The sequence below is a fragment of the Piliocolobus tephrosceles genome, chromosome 14 (assembly GCF_002776525.5).
Source record: "Piliocolobus tephrosceles isolate RC106 chromosome 14, ASM277652v3, whole genome shotgun sequence".
Classification (NCBI taxonomy): Eukaryota; Metazoa; Chordata; class Mammalia; order Primates; family Cercopithecidae; genus Piliocolobus; species Piliocolobus tephrosceles.
In genome coordinates, this window is record NC_045447.1 from 59200113 (window position 1) to 59224639 (window position 24527).

At 36.5% G+C, this 24527-nt stretch overlaps 1 protein-coding gene across 5 annotated transcripts in view; it reads right to left on the reverse strand.

The window, feature by feature from the left end:
- FOCAD (focadhesin) overlaps window positions 1–24527 on the reverse strand; it is a 317972-nt gene that overhangs the window by 233113 nt on the left and 60332 nt on the right. For all 5 annotated transcript variants that reach the window (XM_023191713.2, XM_023191709.2, XM_023191710.2 and 2 more), the window contains 2 exons: window positions 18440–18544; window positions 3118–3219 (listed from right to left, as the gene is read on the reverse strand). In XM_023191713.2, coding sequence (XP_023047481.2) covers window positions 3118–3219; window positions 18440–18544 — 207 coding nt within the window. The remainder of the gene's footprint in view (window positions 1–3117; window positions 3220–18439; window positions 18545–24527) is intronic.

A 24527-nucleotide genomic window follows, 5' to 3' on the forward strand; every position in this document is an offset into this window, starting at 1 on the left:
CACTGCAACCTCCGCCTCCTGGGCTCAAGTGATTCTCAAGCCTCAGCACCCTGAGTAGCTCTATTACCTTCTAAACAACAACAGACTGAGTTAACTGGCCCTAAAATTATATCTCAGGAAACTAAGTCTGCAACCAGAACTATCAATTTCATACTGCAAGGAATAATTCTATAGTACAAAAATAAAGATGAGGCTATTGAAATTATTCTTTGCAAATAAATACAAAATAATTGAGAATTTCAAATGGCTCTAGATAGCATACTCTAATACCTGAGAACTTAAGTAAAAGGAATGAGTCAATAAAAGCTTAACAGTAAATAAACCAAAGTCAATTAATATTTTTTCCTTATGATATCTAGACAACTTAAATTAGAATAACTACTTCTAAGTCCCAATTGTAATACACCCTTGATAAAAGTAACCAAATAGTACATTTATTATTTACTAAGTAAAGCATTGGAAAAGTTATGCATTCTTAAGAATTAACCTATAAATGAGCTCAATAACAAAAGCAGCGTGGTGGCAGCAGCGTCTTTTATAAAGCAATTCAATCTATTTAGCAACAGAGAGAAATTTCATTAAGCAAATGTGTTTATAAATTTCTTCAGATTTTTTGTTTGTTTCTTACAGAGTTGAACAAAGTCTTATTTAGTAAATATTAATGTCTTACCTTTGAAAATGCAATCCTACATAGGGGAAGACAGGATGATAATGATGTTCATTTTGAGCTATTCATTCAACTGTTAACATAAATTTTTCTCACTAGCAGCCAATTACAAGTTGCTATGAACTGAATATTTGTGTCCCCCACAAATTCATATTCTGAAATCCCAACTCCCAAGAGAGTAGGAAGTGAGACCTTTGGGAGATTATGCGATTATGAGAATGGAGCCCTCATGAATGAGATTAGTGACCCTATGAAAGAGGTCTCAGAGAAGTCTCTTGCCTCTTCCACCGTGTGAGGATAGAGAGACAAAACGGCCCTCTGAGGACTAGAAAGTAGGTCCTCACCAGACTCCAAATTTGCCAATACCTTGATCTTGGACATTCCAGCCTCCAAAACTGTGAGAAATAAATTTCTGTTTTTTATAAGCCACCCAGTCTAGAGGTATTTTGTTATAGCAGCCCAAACTGACTAAAACACAAAGTCTCCTATATCTCTTTAAAACTTCCAGTGGCAGTATATCCTGCCTCGAAATTCTATGTAAAACTGAAGTTATGGACTTAGAAATGGTGTTCTAAGACACTATATTTGTAAGATACTATAAAACCTTCAAAAGCAAGAAAATATGAATGTATCTGGCATGGTGACTATAACTCAGGCATTACCCAGAATAATGGTATCTTTATCACAACCTTATGTGATGGTATTAAGTATGTAGTGATACAATATATTTTAAGGCACTCTACAAAACACTACCTGAGCCCTTCTAATCCAGGGTCCTCATGAGCCCTTCTAATCCAGGGTCCTCATTTAAAGAAATTCAACATTTATAAAGCACCTAGAAATGTGCCAAGCATCATTAATACAAAGAATAATGAAACACAGTCCCTGCCCTCAAGAAGCTTTCACAGTTTATAGAGGAGAGTAATTATGAAAATGTCACAACTGTAAGGTATTATGTAACCATGCAAGAGACATGCCACGGCCGGGCACGGTGGCTCAAGCCTGTAATCGCAGCACTTTGGGAGGCCGAGACGGACGGATCACGAGGTCAGGAGATGGAGACCATCCTGGCTAACACGGTGAAACCCCGTCTCTACTAAAAAATACAAAAAACTAGCCGGGCGAAGTGGCGGGCACCTGTAGTCCCAGCTACTCAGGAGGCTGAGGCAGGAGAATGGCGTAAACCCAGGAGGCGGAGCTTGCAGTGAGCTGAGATCCGGCCACTGCACTCCAGCCCGGGTGACAGAGCGAGACTCCGTCTCAATAAAAATAAAAAAAAAAAAAATTAAAAAAAAAAAAAGAGACATGCCTAATACAGCTTCTAGTAACAAAAGAGCCTAGGGCAAAAAAAATGCCTAAACAGAGATTTTAAATAAAGAAATTTTATCAGGAAGAGAGTGGGGTAAGTTTCAAGAGAGAACAGTAGATACCAGTAAATAAAAACATGGAGAAAAGGAAACAGCACTGCTTCCTGTGTGGAACACAAGGCAAGTCAGTGTACTGCTAAAGTATAAAGTGTGACATGAAGATAAGAAAAGATAAAGCTGGTGAGACAGATTGGAATTACATCATTTACTAAGCCTATTATGACATATTAGATTTTATCCTGTAGTCCAGGGAATTTCAAACTGTTTCAGAAACCAAACCTTTTTGTTTTCCCACAGAAAGCTTCCATAAGATATCAACAAGTAAGTGCTATGAAAACAGAGCTGAAGCGGTGGGAACATGCTCCATGCTTAGCCCATGCACTGCAAGTGCAGTTTGAAAACCATGGCCACAGAGACTTAAGCACGGGAGTGATACTATAAGATTCGCTCTCTTGATATATACTTCTGAGGAATGTTTAGAGAATGGATTTGAGCGGGACATGACTGGAGACAGAGACACCAGTTAGGAACAGGTGGCAAGAGCCACAGCAAGAGATAATGAGGCCCTGAACCAGTGTCATGTAAGGATAGAAGAAACGGGAGTAGCTTTGAGGACCATCAAGAGGCCTTGGTGAAAGTACACTAACTGCACATATGATGGCTATGTGATCCCACTTGGCAGTAATACTTTATCCCAATTGGCAGTTTTCTAATGGAGAGACTAACTCATTAGCCAATTTCCAGAGGGAAGAACCTATCTTCTATATGTATTGTGTAGTAGCTTACTGAATTTTTCTAGCCAACTTTCCTAACCACTTACCAATGTTTAACTTCTTTAATAACAGCTTTTCTCATATTCAACATTTCAACAACCAATAAATCTGGTATATTTTTTCTTTTACTCTTTAAAAGAAAATAGAAAACTACAACCTGCTCTAGGATGTTTCTTCAGGAGAAAACATTATAGATCAAAGCAGCTAAAAAGAAACAAAACAAAACAAAACAAAAAAAAACCCTAGCTCTAAAATTAGCATATACCATTCTGTCTCCCTCACTTTATTTTACATTTTAATTTTATATTACCTTTCAGGGCACTGCTGGAAAAACGCTGTCAGCTGCTGCAAAAATACTGGCCAGCAATCAGGTCTGTGTTCAAGCACAGTGATCAAAGGATGAGGATGATTTCTAAAAAACACAAAAAGTCACATGGGAAGCCGTCATTCAACACTAAACATTTTCAATATCCAAATATAGCAGCAAAGAAGCCAATATCATCTAGAGACTTTTTTCAGGATTCATAATTGTCACAAAATGATCACTTGCTCCATTTGTTGCAGAGTTGATTCATCAGAACTGACTCTCCCCACTGCCTTTACCTAACATTTTTGCAGAAAACAAAACGGACCCAGGAGCCTCAGAGATCCAGATTTGGGAAGGGGCTCTTCCATTTAACAGCTCTGTAACTCTGCCCAAGCTCCTGAATCCAGGAGCTCTCTCATATCCATCCCCTTGATCCTTCATTCCTAGAGGTCACAGGCCACCTCCTCCTCCTGCTACTGCTGCTCTCTTTCCAAGCCTGGAAATTTCCATTTCCTCCAACCTTACCCCAACCCTGTCTCTCCCTCTCTGTTTCCACTTCATTATTCCCATTGTATGGTTCCGTGTTTCCCAGGATATTTAAGAATAGAAAAAAGGAAATATTCCTTCCATCTTAACAACAAACTATCCAAACTGAAGATGCATAAAATTTGGTGAATGCAGATGAATCCTTTTATTTGAGCTACTTCCATTAAGATACCTAAAGAGACTATATAAAACATAAAATCTGAAATTTGGATTCTCAAAGAATGGGGTTTAATCCAAAAAAAAAAAAAAAAAACGCACAACCATGAGTTATATTAAATAGTTCAAAAAGGCTACTCTACTAATAATTGTAAATTGGTCAGCTTTTTAAACTATTAAGTACTATAAAATTTTTAGTTATTATTTATGTGGCTTTTTCCTCCAATAAAATATTTAAATAAAATGTAAGGTGGGATGCAGTGGCTCATGCCTGTAACCCCAGCACTTTGGGAGTCCAAGACGGGTGGATCACCTGAGGTTGGGAGTTTGAGACCAGCCTGACCAACATGGAGAAACCCTGTCTCTACTAAAAACACAAAATGAGCCAGGCATCGTGGCGCATGCCTGTAATCCCAGCTACTCAGGAGGCTGAGGAAGGAGAATCACTTGAACCTGGGAGGTGGAGGCTGCGGTGAGCTGATGTCACGCCATTGCACTCCAGCCTGGGCAACAAGAGCGAAACTCCATCTCAAAAAAAAAAAAAAAAAAAAAAAAAATTAAAATGCTCATTGTGAAAACCTGCAAACAATAAAAAAAATCAATCTTTTTAGCCTAAAAGGAACCACATACATAATGCTATTCTTTAATTTTAATTTTAACCCAACTACATATCTCCAGCAATGATTTTTCAAAAAACAGTAACTATCAGACCATCAGTTATACTCAAATGATTTTTTAAGACTGCCTTCGTGGTGATTCTCAAAATATGATGCCTTACTAGTAAGATCAACTGGGAACTTGTTAGAAATGCAAATTCTCAAGCCCTAGCCCGGACCTAATAAATAGCCCTGCAGGAAATTCTGATGCACTGCTATAAAGCAGTGGTTCCTAATCTTGGTTGCAAGTTAGGTTAGCTGTGGAAATCTTAATACTAATGCCCAGGTCTGTTATCTTAGACTTGCTAGGAATGAAGTTTGTCCCTTAGCAATTTTTTAAAACTCTACAGGTAATTTTAGTATGTTGCCAGGATTCAGAACTGCTACAAGTAAAAACTACTGCAGGGGTGTTGGGGGTGGCAAAGGTACTATTTTTTTTTTCTCGTTTAAAAACAGAAGAGTACAGTAGATCTATCACGTTGAAACACACATGAAACACCTCTCTGACACTACCACACAGTTTCTGGGTATAACACTATCTCTTTATTTCTTCTTAACCTCACCTAACCTATCATGTACTAACTAACTTCACATGCTGGCAGCCTCCTGTTTGCTAAAGCACAGGCTATTTCTGACTGATGGGAATGCTATCATTGCTAAGGGATCATTCCAAGCAACTTTTAATGCCAAAACTCAGAAATCGTATCAAAATCATTCATGTTTCCCAATTCCAAACCCTTTGGCAGTTAAACCTACCTAGAATTTGCTTCCACTCTGGTTGCCACAAATACTAAGAAAAATATTACAAATCCTAAAAGCCTCTCAGGTATGTCACATCAGATGAAATTCTTAGATTGAAAGTTCAGCAGGTCATGTTCAATTAAAACCACAAACCAGGCCAGTAGCAGTGATTCACACCTGTAATCCCAGCACTTTGGGAGGCCAAGGCTGGAGAATTGCTGAAGGCCAGGGATTTGACATCAGCCTGAGCAACATAGCAGGACCCAGTCTCCGCCAGAAACAAATGAACAAACAAACAAAAAAACACCACATAAAAAGGAAGAAATAGCAGAAACAGTACCTACAATTATTTCAGCAGCTTTGGGTTCTTCTGATAAGAACCATATTGCTATAAAGAGAATCAGATATAATCATCCATTAATCTTCCAGATAATGGTGGCACTTATAAATATTTAAGAAGAAAACTCAACAAGTTACTACAAGGCACTGAAGTGCTTTTCAATATTCTTCCTTTATAAGTCATCTCCCTTCCATCCTTCACACCTCACCAAAAAAACTACTAAGGATCTATCTCCGTTTTAAAATACACAGTTTTGTCCAAATTGAATAAGGTCAACAGAAATAAAAAATAGTATAAAATGGGATTAAAAGTGATGTATACATGGCAAATAATTCTATTATAATTTACATTTATGCATACCGAGGGAGCCACCCCAGCTTTGTTGCATGATGCTGAAGGCCTGTTTTGCTAGCTATTGGATTCAGCAGATTTTATTTAGTATCTCAGACCTAAATTCAAAAAATGAGATTAAGTAAAGTATAGTAGGATAGGGATCATAAAGATTGATTACTGATTTAGACATCTGGATAATTAAGTTTTTCAAATAATTGATTATGTCAGATCTGAGTGGCAATATTGCAGGTAATGATACACAATATTGATTCCAAGAAGCTGAAAAGCTTGAGGGAAAAGGTAAGTATAAGAGGAGAACACTAAATCCTCCTGTTGATCAGCATTTGATTACTAACATACTATTTCAACTAAGTATACTAACCTATAATCAATTATAATCGCCACAATTTTAATACCTTAATCATAATGAAGCAAAGAGCTAAATTCTCCCTTGAGTCATCAAATTGGTATGTAATACATATATAAAATAATCCATAAAGCCTTAGGCTCATGTAATAGAACGGATGTATTTTTTAACTCAATAAACTTCATTGCACAACTGCCCATGCATGAGAGTTTCTCAGTCTTAGCACTACTGACATTTTGGGCCACATAACTCTTTATTGTGTGGGTTGTCCTATGCACGATGGAACGTTTGGCAGTATCCCTGGCCTCCACCCACAGGATACAAGTGGGATTTCTCCTAGTCAAACAATCAAAACTGTCTCCAGACATTGCCAAATATCCCCTGGAGGACAAAATTGTTCCTGGTCAAGAATCACTGCATTGAGTAAATGACAAGTACTATGGAAGGTCCATCACTGAAGAAAGCATTGCACCAATCCCGAACTGTTAAAAAAAAAAGACTATGCTTCTACTTTTCTACTTTCACCTTTCCTTACACTGAACGAAAAGTAGTTAATCAATCATGATCAAAGTTGTGATTTTCTTAAGGAAATATAGTTATCAAACTGGATGCACAAGAGTAACAGAACACAGCAGAAACTAAAAGCCTTAAAATGGAAAACAAATGTAAAATTATTCCTTTACAAAACATAGAATAAAGGGCATTAAAGAATATTCATGCTAATTTGGATATGACAGAAAATGAAGTTATTTTCCTACTTAAAATATTATAATTAGAGCATTTAAAATTCAATAAAGCTAAGTATAGCTCAGTCTTGCTGTATTCAAGAGTTGATTATTACATTTATGGATTACTCAAGATTTCTCTTTACTTTCTTCCTCTCACCCACTGCTTGTTAGCCTTTCCATTTTTTCAGATATATCCAACTGAGAAAGGTCGAGGTAAATGAAAGGATCCACAGTTTAACTGAGTCAAGTTAACAACTTTAAATTGGAAGCATTACTGATCAAAAAAGGGAAGAATGTGGTATGAAAAATGCCAAAACACAACCTGAGTCATGCCTCAAATTTCTAATTATCCCCAAACCGGCTATTCAAGTTATGAATAGTAAGTTGCCTAACAACGCTTTATTCAAAAGGATAGATGGGCTGATGAATCAGCCCGATCACTTGTAAATAAAACTAACAGTAGCAGACAATAAGCTATACAAGTTTTGAAAAAATAAACACAAACATGGCACATTATCATCATTATTATTATTTACATTAATATATGCAGTGACTACAGAACATTATTGGAATCACTTACTATTATGTAGCCATGTCCATATCTCAGAAAATAGAAGTGGAGAGGTGAGATAAAATTGTGAGGGAAAAGAACTGAATTAAAAGAATCAAAAGTTCTGAATTTACATCCTAGCTCTGCCACAAATCATGAGATCTCATGCAAGAGAATCAACCTCTCTTGGCCAAAGTTTCTTCACCAATAATAAAATAAGGCAATCAGACTAAATACCTTCCAGAGCAAATACTGTATAACCCAAGCCATCCATTAAAACCCTAACCTTAGTACTGCTCAGGACTACAGATGCAAACAAACCCTGCAAAGGCAAAAAGTATTAAAGATGGCAGCTCTCAGCTACTAATAATTCTATCCCAAGCTTAAATGGCTCTAAGTCCAATGTCTAATAAAATCTAAGTCCTCAAAAAAAAAGGACTTCTATTTTTAGCTCAGAGATAAATCACCCTATTTTTTTTATTTCAGAAGGAAGTAAAGTGCTATGTCCTCAGAAATTTTTAAATCAGAATTTCCTAACTCCTGAGATAGCCAATAGATTCTGCTTTCTCCTTAAAAGAGAACATTATTTCTAAAGATCAACATCAATACAAACCAGGCAACCAGGTCACCCTTCATTGGTCTTTAGTGCCTATAATGTCTCCCTTACTGTGTGCATTTTTTTTTTGGGGGGGGGGGGCTTCTGTTGTTGTTGTTGTTGTTCTGCAATAGATGATCCAATTTGTTGTACATTCTTTGGCACTTCCCCATTTCGTGATTTTCAAGTATTTTAATTGCTATTTTAAGTAAAGCATTTAATACCTAGCAAATAGAAGAACTACATAAGTGGGTACAATTATGATTATCATCAGGATAGGTTTGTTTCTTAAATTACAGCATAAGCAGTATGAAAGCTGGGTATGTGTCTTTTTAATCTTTTTTGTTTCCCTTTCAGTGCCAAATGCCTATCTACAACAAACGTAATTATCACACACATACTTTCCCCAAATCACCTTCTTAAACTCTTAAACTGGTTGATTCATGTTGTTGCAAATGACAAAATAAATTGGATCATGGGAAGCCAATTTATCACAGTCCCTCTAGCACATTGTCCCAAAGTCAACACTGTTCAAAGAAAAAAAGCACAGAGGAAGCACACAGAGTTGGTACCTAATACTTCAATATTCCTACTCTTTATTAATATCATCAACAGTACAGAGCAGTACAGTACATGTATCCTAACAGAACGGAGTGAGGAAGGAATGAATGATAAATGCATAGTTCCCCCAGACTAGCAGAGGCAATGATAAAATATGTAACTGGATTCACCTTTCCAAGTATAAATATATCCATCCTAATAGAAATGAGGGGGTTAAAAAAAATACTCTGTGGTAGGCAAATCAAAAAGCAAAAGTTATTTGTAACCTTTAGGTCACCTCAACCTTCTTGGTACATCTCTGAATATAGGAAAGCTATGATTTGATTTACATCATAAATTCAGCGACAGACACAGATTGCCTTTTCTGTGTGAGGAAACAATGCCTGCAGTCACCATGCATTTTCATGTATGCAGCTGTGACCCTGGAGCTTTCAGAAGCATTGCATAGCACTTACTACATCAAATATGCATTTTAAAAGCATTTCTCTACCTGCTCTGAATTTTGATTTGAAACTGCTGGTTAGAAGCTAAAAAGAGATTTTTTTTAACCTGCAGATTTTAAGTTAAAAGACGCATAATATAAAATTATGAAGATTCCACCATGAATATTACTATAAAAAAGAAATAATAATTCAAAAGGAAAAACTAAACAATAATTGTGAATTTCTATAGATCCTATAACATAATTTTAAGACAAATGCATCTTTATCCTTCCTACATAAGCTCCTAGAAAAAGACTTGGAGCAAAGCAATTTTAATTTTGTCATTTTTGAGTGACAACATCTTTTCTTTGAGTCTGTAAGGCAGAGACAGTATAAGATTCCTTTCGTTGAAAATATACTTCCTATTACAATGATTCTCCCCCAACAATGAACCTTTCCCAGAATCCCTTTTAGAGGGTTTTAATGCAATGGTGCCTGCCAATGTCAAAAGTCTGGAACTATTTTAAGTACAAGGTAATTCGTTAGGGGGAAACATAAATGTACTTAGGGATCCACAACCTTCCTTTCAGTAAGTTGTGTGCTATGATCACTTGGTTGCGGGGTGGGGACACCTAGAGACAAACAAATAGGCTAATAAGCAAAAATTACAACATTTTTGTGGCCTTAAAGACATTTATCAGCAAACTATAATACCAATCTTTCAATTAAACATCTACAATTAGAAGACCATATAAAGTGTTTTCTGGTGGCTACTGCTAACTGGAATACTGTATGATGGGTGCAGCTTATTCTAAAAGTAAATCCTAGGTGTAAACCCCAGGTGATTAGACCCATAAATTGTGAACAAAGACTTTCCTGAATAGAAAAGAGGAAGGAAAAGAGGAAAGGAAAACAGGAGCAAAACATGTAGCTAGAGAGAAAGAATGGAACTGCAAAGAGACAGATGGCCCTTGCAAAGTACTACTGGCTATGTTTTCTCAATTACTCTCCTACCTTCTTCTTTATCCTTAACTCTGCTGGGCTTTTTCAGGAGTGGATCTGACTACATCCTTTCCCATCTTCTTTCTCTGATTTTTCTATAATGATTTCTACAAGCCCACTGAAACCATATGTAAACTTTTTAGTATATATGCATGTGTACATTTTCTATAACAGGAGAAAGTCCAAAACTTTTATGTAATTCTTAAAGAAGGTCCTGACTACCCTCCCAAAAAAGGCTACATATCAGTAAATTAAACCTAAGTATACCTAAGGTAGTTGCTACAATTCAGTCTCATTAGAACTTCTGCTTTCAAAAACACTACAAAGTTCATTTCCAAAACAAACAAAAAAAAACACTTATATGATATGCTCTGTCCAGAAATGGTGGCTCCCTGAGTGTAAGTTTTTGTAACATCAGTAAAATAAAAATAAAATTAATTATTGCATTAATGTATTCCACTGGTTTCAATCTCTTATGGCAGCTTGATTGTAGAGGTGTCATACTTACATTATGCTAAGTAAAACCAAACATTTATACCTCAGGAGATCCCTTCAGATAATATATTCAAGTATTGAAATAATCAACCCCCCAAAAGCAAAATGCTCACTTTGAAAACAAAGCCATATGATAATAGCTGACGGTCGATTTTTTTAAGAGTGAGAGGATGAGCAACATCATTGAGAAATAGTAAATATAATAATGAAATGTATGTAGATATGAAAAACAACTAAACTACTCTAAGGACTACAGTTCATTTTCAGCAACTTACAAAAAGTAGTTTACTTTTAAAATATATATAAAAGGCAAAAAAACACTAAAAATGCAAATGGTCTTAGCATCAAAAATTTCCAGGATAAATAAAATTTTTTTATCTATGGAATGGATTAAAAGGAATGAAGTATGGGTGCACGCTACAACATGAAGGAAACCTTGAAAACATTATGCTAAGTGAAAGAAGCCACACTGTATTGTTCCATTTATAAGGCAAATCCAAAGACACAAATAGTAGTGTTTTCCAGGGGCTGCGAATAGTGTATTGGGGAATGACTGATAATGGGTATAAGGTTTCTTTTTGGGGTGATGAAAACATTCTGGAATTAGACAGTGATGATGGTTACACAACTTTGTGATGATAATAAAATCTACTGACTTGTACACTTTAAAAGTGAATTTTACAGTATATAAATTATATCTCAATAAAAAGGCATTTAAAATATTTCAAACTTAACTCAGCCAAATATTATTTTTAATTAACCTTTTTTTGATTTTAGAAAGCACATGTATCAGCAGCATAAGTATACTGCTAATGTAAAAAAAAAAAAAAATTTAACTTGGATTTTCCTTAGAAAATAAGTCCGAATCAGAATCTGATTTATCTCCATAATATCCTTGATTGATAGCTTACTAGTCATTTCCACCTCTAAACCATATAGCTAAGTCTTTTGCCACTAATAAACATAAAGGGAGTGGTGCAGTTGGGAAAATCACCATTTTGTAGTCATCACAGTGAAAACTGGTTGGGAGTGCTGAGCTTAATGAGGAGCAGAATATTTGCATGGTCTCAAAATGTATTCCCCACAGATTGCTTATTAGTTCAAAAAAATGATAACTATTCAGTACAGAAACCACACAACACCTCGACTGGGTAACCAAAATTAAAATCCCCAATGAGAGGCAAGATGGACACCAGTATTTCCACATGTGATTATCCTCAGAAGGACACAGCATCATTTATACGGAATTCAAAAATGCCAACATCATGAAAAACAAAGAAGGATGAGAAACAGTTCCAGATGTTATAAGGCTAAAAAGGTATGGCAACCAAAGGCAACATGTGATCCTAAACTAGATCCTATACATTAAAAAGTAAAAAGGCAAAAGGTAGGACATTATTGAGACAATGGACAAAACTGGAATATGGACTGTACGTTATAAAAAGTATTATAGCAATATTCAATTTTATATTCTGGTTATATAAGAGAATATCTTTGTTCTTAGAAAACACACTCTTGAATGTATGCAATTTACTCTCAAATGTTTTTTATTAATTATACAGAGATAATGATAACGCAAATGTGGCAAAGAGCAAAATCACTAATAAATCTGGGTACATGGTACATGGAAGTCTTTGGTACTATTCTTGTAACTTTTCTGGAACTTTAAAATTATTTCAAGATAGTAAGCTAAAAAGAAACGTTTTTAATGACTTCCCACTGCTCTTTAAGTACAACCCAGTCTTTGCCATGGCCTTGCATATTCTAGCCCATGCCTACCTCTCCTGAGCCAATGTACCAGCCTCACCCTCCCTAGAGCACTAAACTCCAGCCACTCTGCCTCCTGTTAGTTCCTCTCATGGGCCAAGCTTCTGGGCACTTGCTTTTCCTACGTCTGAAACACTCTTCCTGCACTCTTCATGCAGCTGGCTCCGTGTCTTCCTTCAAAACAGACAACAGGAGAAAATGCAAAAACAATGCTTAAAAAGCAAGTTATTGAAATTAAAAATGGAGCTACATTTTGATATCCACAACCACAAACTGGTCTTTGTGCAGTTAAATCAGCATTTATCTTGGGCTTGCTCTTGCTTTTCTTTATTTGATGGCCTTAAGGGATGAATGCATTTGCCCTCAGTGATAAGGAAAAAAATCAATATGAATTACAAAATATCTCAGCCTTTAGGATACACATCTTTAAGTCCTCAAACTTAACTCTCCCTCCAAATAAACTACATACTACTACACAAAGAGATGAACAAATACAAACATAGGGCGCATAACTTTAATCTACTCAGGGTACAATCATCCATTACTGTTGGCCTAATTGCCCACTTCAGAGCACACCATCTGCCACAAACATTTAATATTCCCCTATTTCAGAAAGTACAGCTTGAGGTTTACCAGACCAAACCTTCCCACAAATAAGATTCTTAACATTTGATATTTGTGCATGTCAGCCACTGTCTGGCACATCAAAAAAATACATGAATTCTGGAACAAGCAGTTACTGCTCATGAATTCACAGCTATTTCCTCACTTTAGCTGAGGGAAGAGAGATCTTTAAAAGATTGCCGTAATATGAATATGCAGAGAAAAAAATTAAAAGCAAAAGCACATGATATAATTTCAGGGGGAAAATGGCATCTTACAAAGCAAATAAGAAAATTAGCCTCTAATACTTTACAACCCATGAAAATTTAGTTATTCTTCCCTGCAACCAAAATACCAGCCAAATATTGATTCTCTGCCCCACTTCCTGCACAATCAATATTAGAAAATGTTTAAATAGGCCCAGCGCCAAGGCTCACACCTGTAATCCCAACACTTTGCAAGGCCAAGGCAGGTGGATCGCTTGAGCTCAGGAGTTCAAGACCAGCCTGGACAAAATAGCAAAATCCTGTCTCTATAAAAAATTAGTACGGCGTAGTGTAGCACCTGTAGTCCCAGCTACTGGGGGAGCTGAGGTGGGAGGATAGCTTGAGCCTGGGAGGCAGAGGTTGCAGTGAGCCAAGACTGCACCACTGTACTCCAGCCTGGGTGACAGAGTGAGAGTCTGTCTCCAAAAAAAAAAAAAAAAGTTTAAATAACTTAAATATAAGTGTGTTACAGAAAAGACAGGTTCTAGCTAAACAAAAGAAAATTCAGACCAAATAAAAAAGGGAGAAAAAAAGAAAGTGTGAACTAAAGGATACTACATAGTGGTTTAAAAAAATATATCAATTAGTTTTTAAAAAATGTCAATTAGTATAACTAGAAAGGGGCTTCTGAAATTCTTGAAAATAGTACGTGCATCAGAGGTCACAAACTTGTTGCCCATGGATTGCATCTTGTAAGCAGATGTGTTTTGTCTACCTACCCTACATTTTAAAAAATTTGAATTGGTCGTCGGCATTCAGTCAAGAGATTTCACATAAAAATTTTACTTATATTGAAAGATCTGAACGTGTGGCAACAATGAAGTCCCATTGTTTCATGGCAACAATTGGCCAGCAGTTCTCCACCCTTACCTGCACACTGGAAATCACATGGGAAGCTTTTAAAAAGATACCAACACCTCAGACCAACCCTTCAGTCATTCTGGGTAAAGCCCAGTCATCTACATATTTCAAAGCTCCTAAGAGGGCTGTAATGTGCAGCCAGAGTTGAGACTCATGGGCCTAGAGTTTTATACTTGGCATATGCTCTTTAGTTATTCACAGTAGCCAAATGTACTGCACTATGCTTCCAGTTACAAAGGTAACTGAGAGTTGCAGCCCTATTTAAATATCTATGCCTAATCTTGTTTAAGCCGCAAAGCTAAAGAAAAGACTGCTTAGAAAGGAGGGTCCAGTTAAGCAATATGAACTGTATTAACTACACATGATTCTAATCCAGTGTTTCTCAAAGCCTGGTCAGTAAACCACCTCCATTCAAATCCCGTGTTAAAAATGCACAAGTCTGGGCCATGTTCCAGACATTAAAAACTCCAAAGATGAGCTCCTTATGCACAGTAAACAAGTGTCAGTTTCTAAGAGGATGTTCAAGATTCTCTTCCCCTCCTCCTCCCACAACCACCTACCCACCGTCTGACCATGAAGAACACTAACACGTGTTGGAGCCATGGAATTTTTTCATTGAACAAATCTATGATCTCTTACATTTTCTCTCTAGCATCCAAAGTTGGCTTGCTCTCTTTGGACTGCTTTTCCTTTACAGTCACTCTTTACTTCTGCTCTTGGTCTCTCTATTGTCAAATTTAACACATGTAAGACAAATTTGGTGCCTTGGTACTTAGAAAGATATAGACTTCTTGCCACCCAAATAGAGAAAAGGAGGCATGGTTAAGCCACCCAAGATCCCGCCTAGTCTACTTCAAGGGAAACCTTGAAGCTCACATATGGTACCATCAAGCTCCCAGATACTGAAGCAATAGTTATCATGTGTAATCCACAAATTACATATTTCCATATCATTGAGCAACTGGATAACATGCTGATTCCTGAGTCTCACACAACACCTACTGAATGAGTAAGAATCTCTGGCAAGTAGGATTCAGAAGCTATACTTTCAACACACTGCTCCAGTGGTTCTTATGCAAGACAAGTGTGAAAACCACTAAGCTCTACGTACAATAAAAAGAATATCATCTCTAGAGCTCTGTCATAAAATTCAGAGGGGCTAAGGGAAGCCACTGCCTAACATTCTTAGTTCTCATATCTCTCCTTTTCTGTCCACTCCCATACTGGTACAACTTACTCGGTTTAGCACAGACCACTTAAGATGACCGAGTATTCTGTTGTACTGTAATTCAAATTAATCAGCTATTAGGAGAAAAAGAAGAAATACTTAAGCCCCAACTGAATACTGGCACAGTGCTTAATACCACAAAAACACAGATTAGCTGCATGCCCAGAAAGCTTACATTTATTTGTCATACTCCTTCTATTTTAAATTAATCCTATACAATAACCAGAAAATACCTCTCAGTGGAGTTCTAAGTTTCTCATATCCCTTTTATGCTTTCATACACAGCTCATCAGTTGCCTCTTTAAGGCTGGATGATATTGCTAACCAACATGTGGCAAAGAAGGCTCTAAAACAGCATGACAATTTTATGCTTGACTCAGGTAATCACAGCTCTCTTGAGGGGAATATGCTCTTCAGGTTCACCTCTCCTCTGTTTCTGGCATCCACAATCCCCCTTGGAGGAACTTAAGGCTCTTATACACTCGATTACACTCTACTGATTTATAGTGCCAAACAGTCATTCACATAAGGGCTCTCCATAAACATTACCGGATTATGCCAATTCAGGTGACTGATTCCGGACCTCTTAAGGTGCCACGTTATCTAAAGACAACCCTATGTATCCAATTCTTTTCAGCTTCTCAAACTAGGCTTCCTATCCACACCTTGCACCAACTGCCTTTTGAAACAAGACTGAAGTTAAAAGAACCAACTACAGGAAAAAATGAATTACCAGCTCAAACATTACAGATAATTAAAGGTCTAACAATTGCACACGGTGAAGACAATCAGGATTTAAAATGAGTAACCCAAATTCTCTGCATCATAGAAAATTTCTTTTTACCATCATATAAACTGATGCTTCTTATACTTTAAGGTGCCTATAAATTACCTAGAAAATCTTTCTAAAATGCAGTTCTGACTCTGGCACTCTGAGATGGAGTCCAAGGTTCTGCATTCTTCACAGGTATGCTGATGCTGCGGTAGCTCTGCTACTCAACAGTGTGGTAGGGCAACAGCAGCATCACCTGGGAGCCTGTTAGACAAGAATCTTGAGCCCACACTAGACTAAGGAAAAAGATTCTGCACTTCAGCAAGGTCCCCAAGTAATTAGGATGCACATTTTAGAGCAGCTGACACACCATTTTGTACTCACTGTGAATGGCAATCACCTAGGACACTTTTAAAACCACTAGGCCTCATGGAAGAGATTCTGATTCATTTTGTTTAGGGTATTTGATTGTTCCCATGTTTGTCTCTTTTTAAGCACACCCAGGTGATTCTAATGAGCAGCCAGTGTTGGGAACCACTGAAACTAAAAATACTTCCCTGAGCAGGGAGAAAATATGGAGCGACTGCTAATTGGTAAGGAATTTCTTTGGGGATGATGAAGATGTTCTAAAATTGCTTATGGTGATGGTGGCATAACTCTGTGAATAGAGTAAAAGTCACTGAATCATACATTTTAAATGGGTCAGTCATATGTGAATTATATCTCCATAAAACTGTTACATAAAAATTTCAATTAAAAACTTCAACAGCTTCCCTATTTAAAAATAAATAAGCCCCTCTTAACAACAACTAAATTGAATTATTTTCTATCCTGCACTCTAGCCCAAGAGTTTGAATTTCTTTCTAAAAAGGAGGAAGTGCAGATGTTTATCCAGAAATATTAACATCCGCTTATTTACTCTGCAGGCTCAATTCTAGTCAAGGCAATGGATAAAGAATAAATCCTTACATCACAAAGGACACCACTAGTTAAAAAAAGAAAAGCATGTTTACCAATTTACTCTGCACACCTCAAGTTTCCATAGTATTTTCAAAAAAAAAAAAATTTTCCTTTTGCTTCCCTTAAAAATAAATCAGTTAATTCATTGTACCACATTCTTCCAACTTGTATGTTTGAAGACATTCACAAAATATGTTAAGAAAAAAATATAAAATGCAAATCTTGACCTTGTTTAAAAAACTGCCTTAAACAATAATATCCTCATAAAAATAAGAGATCACAAATATCACTAAAAATTATAGGAAAGATCATGGTATATGAGATATACCATGACACAGACCATCCCATATACAGTATATGAGATACTACTTACTTATTATCAAAAAGAAAGCACTATAAATACAGGTAAGTAATAGACACCCCTCTGTATTTTGGAGACAGACTCTCGCACTTCTGATACCTGTGGTGTCAAATACTGAAGACTAAAGGTGCTATAAGATCAATTCAGTGGTGGCTAACAACAAAAGCACCTCATTTCCTTTCCCTGTTTGATCACCGTAGCCCATGTAAGCCATCTTCCCCACATGAATCAATGCCCTTCTTTATGGTTCCATGCTGTCATTCTTTTGAAGCAAACACATTCTGAAATGCCTCACTGAACAGAGTTCCTAAGGCAACATACACTGATTACACGTATCTTCTGGGTCCTCTGTAACTCAGAGCCCCTCTCTTAAGAGATGGTTTCCTGGGTCCTTCAAGGCAATAGGTAAGGTCACCTTCACAAGGGAGTATGATTCCCTCCCTTGACCACAACCCCCCAAGAAAATCCAGTGCATTGTAGTATTATTGCTGCTGTGTATATTTTATTTTTTTAAAACAATTCTACCTTATTACATTCTAGAGATGACAAAGAAAAGGCAAATCAACACTCCTAACTACTGACCTTGGCCTAAGTCACTTGGAAATAGCAGTCTCTTATAGCTTTTTATAGCAAGGCAGATAACCAAACTGCCTAACCTAAATCCCCTCTGCTTTAAGTATCTTTGTTCAAGGAAGTCTTCCATTTTCATAGTACTGTGAGGATGGTTACATATTCTAGAGCAAACAGAATAATCTGAGTTTTGGGTAAAAGATTTCAATTCCAAATTAGCAACCCTGAAACCCACACTGGTGATACTCATCATGTTGTCAACTGTATCTCAATTCTCTGAGTCTTCGAAATGCTAACTTCCTGAGAGGTCAACACCCGCAATCACTGTGTGCATATCCTGCTGAATTAAATAACTAATTCTTAATGGATTATCATGTCACAGTTAATAATTTCATTAAAAATTCACATTTGTTTAAGAAAAAAAATGAAAAGAGAAAAGGCTTACCTAATGGTATATATATTCTGAATATTCCTTTCCCCACCTTGTCCTTCCTTAAGAGCTTGCATTTGTAGTAATTTCATAATGGCTTTTATCAAGCCATGTGTATTTCTGTAAAGAAATATAGCATGTTAAATGTTATAGATAAAAAGTGAATATTCTAATCAGGTGTTAATCCTATCATTTTAAAATAATTTTAATACTTGCCACCCAGATTAAACAGTAGCCACCCACAGGCACTCAATTCATTCTACAGTACAGCCCAAACCCATCCAACACATTTAAAGGAGAAGAAATGGAGCCAAAGAATCAAACCACAAACTTATCAATCATCTGCCTACACACTCTTGGGGGAAAATCAATCAGGAAAAAACAAACATTTGCCCACATAATTTCAAGCAGTGACCACATTGGTTACCCGCACCGAATGACCAAATCTTTCATTTATAAATATTAGCAGACCATGAAAAACAACCAAATATATGAAATGGATCAGCCACTCTAAAAAGTGGGCCAGGGAACCAATTACAGCAAATAACTCCCATTAAAACAGAGCTAACAGAAAGGGAATAGCAATTTAAATTTTTTCCTTATTTTTGTAAGAGATAAGAGGATAAACATATCAAAAAGAAAAATAGGCTGCCTTTCTTAAAGAGCTCCCTGGAAAATAGAAAAAAAATCTTAGAAACAAAAAACTCACTATTTGTTAAATTTAAAAAGTAATTTTTTTTTAGATGGAGTTTCATTTTTGTTGCCCAGCCTGGAATGCAACGGCATTATCTCAGCTCACTGCAACCTCCATCTCCTGGGTTCAAGTGATTCTCCTGCCTCAACCTCCCAAGTAGCTGGGATTACAGGCATGTGCCACCACACCTAGCTAATTTTGTATTTTTGGTAGAGACGAGGTTTCACCATGGTGGTCAGGCTGGTCTCAAACTCCTGACCTCAGGTGACCCGCCTGCCTCAGCCTCCCAAAGTGCTGGGATTATAGGTGTGAGCCACTGTGCCCAGCCAAAAAGTAATTATTGCTTAATTATGCTTGTTAACATTTATTGAGTATTACCATAAGTTAAGCACTCTTCTAAGTTCTTTTACTATGTCATTTACTATTCAGAACATAGTTGATTAGAAATCAATGTTAACTTTATTTTTGGGTTAGAACACTACTTGGACTTAATTAGGTATCATTTGTGGCATTTATGTGAGATGTTACTGAGTGTATTTTTTTATGGCATTTAAAGTTTTCCAACTGACAAAAGGTCTGGCCACTTAGTAGACCTGCACAATCCAATACAGTAACAGCCACATGTGGCTACTGAGCACTAGTAATATGGTTAGTCCAAATTCAGATGTTCTATAAGTACAAAATACATGCTAGATTTAAAAGACTTTGGGACAGACACAAAAAAAAGAATATTAAATACCATATATAATTTTTTGTATTGATTACATGTTGAAATAGTATTTTTGATATATTGGGTTACATAAAATATGTTATTAAAATATCATCTATTTCTGATTTTTTAATGTGGCTACCAGAAAATTCTGAATTACATATGTGGCTTGCCTTTGTGGCTAAAGTTATATTTCTATTTCACAGCACTGCTATAGACACTCAAATGGTTTAGTGCCTAAATGGATTCTCTGGGGAGTATGGAGATTTCTTTTGCAGCTGAAGCATTCACAATCTACAATGGTATGTTTTCTCTTCCATATGGATCCTCTTAGGACCATGCAGTATAACTCATGGATGAATCTCTCATGACATATGTCACATGTATATGGTTTCTCTCCTGTGTGGATCCTCTGGTGAACACAGAGGTATCAACACTTCATGAAGCCTTCTCCATAAAGATTCTATCTCCTGTGTGTGTTCTCCAATGGATGTCAAATCGAGATTTGGCTTGCTCCCATGCTATACATTGGTACTGTGTCAATTCTATAGTACTTTGGCCCACAAAATGGCCAGTGAATCCCACTGTAACTCAGTGAAAATTAAAATGGAAATTTTTTTGTAAACTAGAATGAAGTGTATTGCCTTAAGAAGGTCTGACTGCATGGCATCTCCTTGAGGACCTCCTTGGTAACCAAGGTATGGCCTTGTCTTCTTCCTTTGGAACTGCTCACATTCTTCTGAGAAACTTCTCAATTGACACTGAATTTCTAGACTCCTCTTACGCCAGAGCTTACGAAAAAGATACCTCAACATCCAGACTTTTAAAATAAATTCTTTCTTTGCAATTCTTCACAACATTTACTTTTTCAGAATCAGAACCTTTTTATAACTGAGAACTCTGGACTATAAGGACGGGTATCTCCCAGTATATCCTCTAGTTCTTCACAACCCTTCACTACACCTTCCTTTACAAAGACCTGGAGATCCCTCAACGTAACTGCTCTATCACCAATTTATCAAGAACCTATACCTAGTTATAAATGTCTGGACTCAGTCACAGGGCAGAGTTCATACAGCCTCCTCAGAAGTTCTATGGGATCTGACTCCTCCAAATATGTGATTTTTGTAAGCTAACTTACCAGGTCTCAGGGAGGCAGTCCTGCAGCTCTGACCCAGGCCTGTGCCTAGATGTTATATGATACCACGAAATATAAGATCTCATCATCACTAATTGGGTGAGCAATTCTGAGAATCTAGTATCTGACTAAAGCCTATCATAGGGAGTCTACTTTGGTCTGTCCTGGTGAAAGAGTCACTATATGTTTAGAAGCATTCTTGTCTTCTAGCCTTCGATGTCTATACAACTGAAAATCAGCTTTCAAGTCTGATTTAAGCTATTTATATGCTACTGAAGAAAGGCCAGGCTTCACCCAGTAACCTCGTAAGACCGTACTCTGAGCCTAATGATTAGTTGAAATGACCAGTGTTGACCGAATTTCTGACTGAATTTCTTCCAAAAAATATGAATTAATTAAATAATCCTTTTTTGCATGTGAAACTATATTGGTTTTCCTTAATTATGTATTCATCATATGACTAGAGTTCTAGAGATAGCAGATAACAGATCTATGGTTTTTATAGTCTCCTACCTTTTTATGAAAGCAGTGGAATCCAAGAGAAAAGAATAGACATCACATTTACTTTTAATTCCAAGGGATTCACAAATCACCAATGCTGATAAATGAACTCCAATTTTTTAAACTAAGTTAGGTCTCACTCTTATCTGTGGATCCAGATTTTATTGCGTAGATAGCTGAGTCTATGCTGTATTTTCAGCAAGAGTGTAGCATGAGTAGATTATAATTTTTGAAAGATGATGGCATCAATCAAATTACACATAGAGAGCCATTCAAATGGTTACACATTTGCCTTAAATTTAACTGAGACTATCCCTCTCAACCCACTTGAAATAGACATTATGTATATTAATAAGTACTATGTTTAATAAATTATTTACATATTTCAGTTGGGTTGAGAGGGATACTTTCAGGTTAATATTTATTTAAACCCCTACTTCAATTCGAATTAACTAGGGAATCTTGGGCAAGTCACTTAATGCTTAGAGATCTCAACATCCTCATCTTTATAATCAAAAATCATAAGCCCATCTCTTATGTTGTTTAAAAAAAACAAAGAATAGTATGTTAGTAAATTACATGCTTTTTCAAAAAGTTGAGATAATTCAAAACTTATACTATAACATAAAGATAATAATGTTCTTCCCTCTTTACAGATGAAGCTGTGTAAGCACAGGCATCAGAGTTAATGAATGCTGAAGCCTGGAATTTGCCTAAAGCTAACTACAAAGTCACCCTAACTCCTAAAAATCTCTAGTATTTTCCATCTCTTATCGCAAAATCTGCTTTTCTTGTTTTCAAGCCTTTGTTATTCTGGATCTGAGATCTACTCCTGCAAAATCAAAATTATTGTTGAATTCGGTATGATTTCATAAAGAGGTTACAGTAATCTGAATCACGCTAAAACTCAAAATAGTGAATTAGAAGAAAACATAACCACTGGAGAAGCAAAAGTCAAAGAAAATTTCACTGGACTTATGTCTTCAAATTGAAAAAGCTTCCAAGTACTAAGCAAGAGTTCTGAAATAAAATAATTGCCGACAATTCTCAAAGGATTAAAAAAAAAATCCTATGACCTCTTAAATTTTATAAAACAAAAAAAAATTATAAAATAAAAACAACTAGAACTGCATCATTTCTAATTTGGCATCAGCATTCTCGTCTACAAACAACGAAATTGAGAGAAGCAATGCATGTGGATTTGTAAGAGAAAGGCTTATAAAACTCAGTAAGTCCAAACATCTCCCCCCAAAAAAGTGAGTAACATACGAGAACAAAAGAAATATTTTCACACATAAAACTCGGAAAACTTTTCTTAAAGAGGTTCTCCAGTTAAATTAGAATGCATGATTGCACAGCCTTGTAACTATACTGAAAACACCGAATTATATACTTTGAAAGTGATTTTATAATATTTGAATTCAATCTCAATAAGCTGTTATTCTTTTAAAAGATAAAAAAAAATTGAAGAGGCCAGGCACAGTGGCTCATGCCTGTAAACCCAGCTACTCTGGTGGCTGGAAGCCAGAGGATCACTTGAGGTCAGGAGTTTGAGACCAGCCTGAGCAATAGAGAGAGATCCCGTTTCTTAAAAAACAAAAAAACAAAAAAACAAAAAAAAAACTTAAAAAATAAGCCAAGCATGATGGCACACACTTGTAGTCCCAGCTACTCAGGAGGCTGAGGCAGGAGGATCACTTGAGCCCAGGAGTTTGAGATTACAGTGAGCTATGATCTCACCACAGCACTCAAACCTGGATGACAGAAAGACATGTCTCAGGGAAGGAAAAGAAAGGGGAGGGGAGGGGAGGGGAGGGGAGGGAGGGAGGGAGGAAGGAAGAAAAAGTATGTAGACTACAAATAACTTTGATGCATGAATATCAGAACATACAATCATTTTTCAAATGTGACTACAAAGATTAAAGCAAATTGTTCTGAAAAGATTTATGGGGAAAAAATGTAAAAAATAAAAAGAAAAATCTGTAACTAAAATTCCAGGTAGTTTCAGCAAAGTCGGTAGGGAAGGTTTTCAGGGCAGAGAGAAAACAAAGTTAAGAGACAGTCTAAGATAAAATGTTTACAGCATACATGTCCACAAAATAAGAAAAGCAACAAAATAAAGCAGATCATAAAATAGGAAAATGAGCAGAGAATAGAGAAACACAAACCACAGAAGAATAAGATTCATAATACTCAGTGTTAAAGAGTAGGTAGGGGAAATAAGCACTTTCATGTTGATATGTTGGTTCAGCCTTTGTGCAGAGCAAATTGACAGAATCTATGAAAATTTTAAATGAACATACCCCTTTTCCTATAAATTCTGCTTCCATGACCCCATCCTACAGATATACCCTTACCTATACTCAGAAGAAGATATTCTTATAATCCCAGCACTTCGGGAGGCCCAAGGTGGGCGGATCACTTGAGCTCAGGAATTTGAGACCATCCTGGGCAATATGGCAAAACCCCATCTCTACAAAAAATACAAAAATTGGCCAAGTGTGGTGGCATGAGTCTGTAGTCCCAGCTACTTAGGGGACTGAGGTGAGAGGATCACTTAAGCCCAGGAGGTTGGGGCTGCAGTGAGCCGTGATTACGCCACTGCACTCCAGCCTGGGTGACAAAGTGAGACCATCTCAAAAAAAAAAAAAAGAAGAAGAAGAAGAAACTATACTGTATGTGTTATCTTTTAAAGAGGAAGAGAAAAAAAATACATGTTTGTCATTAGGAAAATGACTAAAATGTGACTCCTCTTAAACAGAATACAGCTGTTAACAAGGTTGCAAACTGATTTATGCATGTGACATGGAAAAATCACCATCACATATTAAGTGGAAAAATGAAAGTTTTAAAACAAAATACATGTGAATGAAATATTCAATTCTAAAACACCTGGCATATGTACATATAATTTTTTTTATAGGTCTAGGAATGGGATTCCAATGTCACTGGAGTTAGTTGGTTCCTAATTCCATGTCAAAAAAATTTGACTTCAGGTTACCCTGGCTTTCTCTATATCCTAGCAGAAACCAAGACCAAGATGTGAAGGAAACTTTAAGAC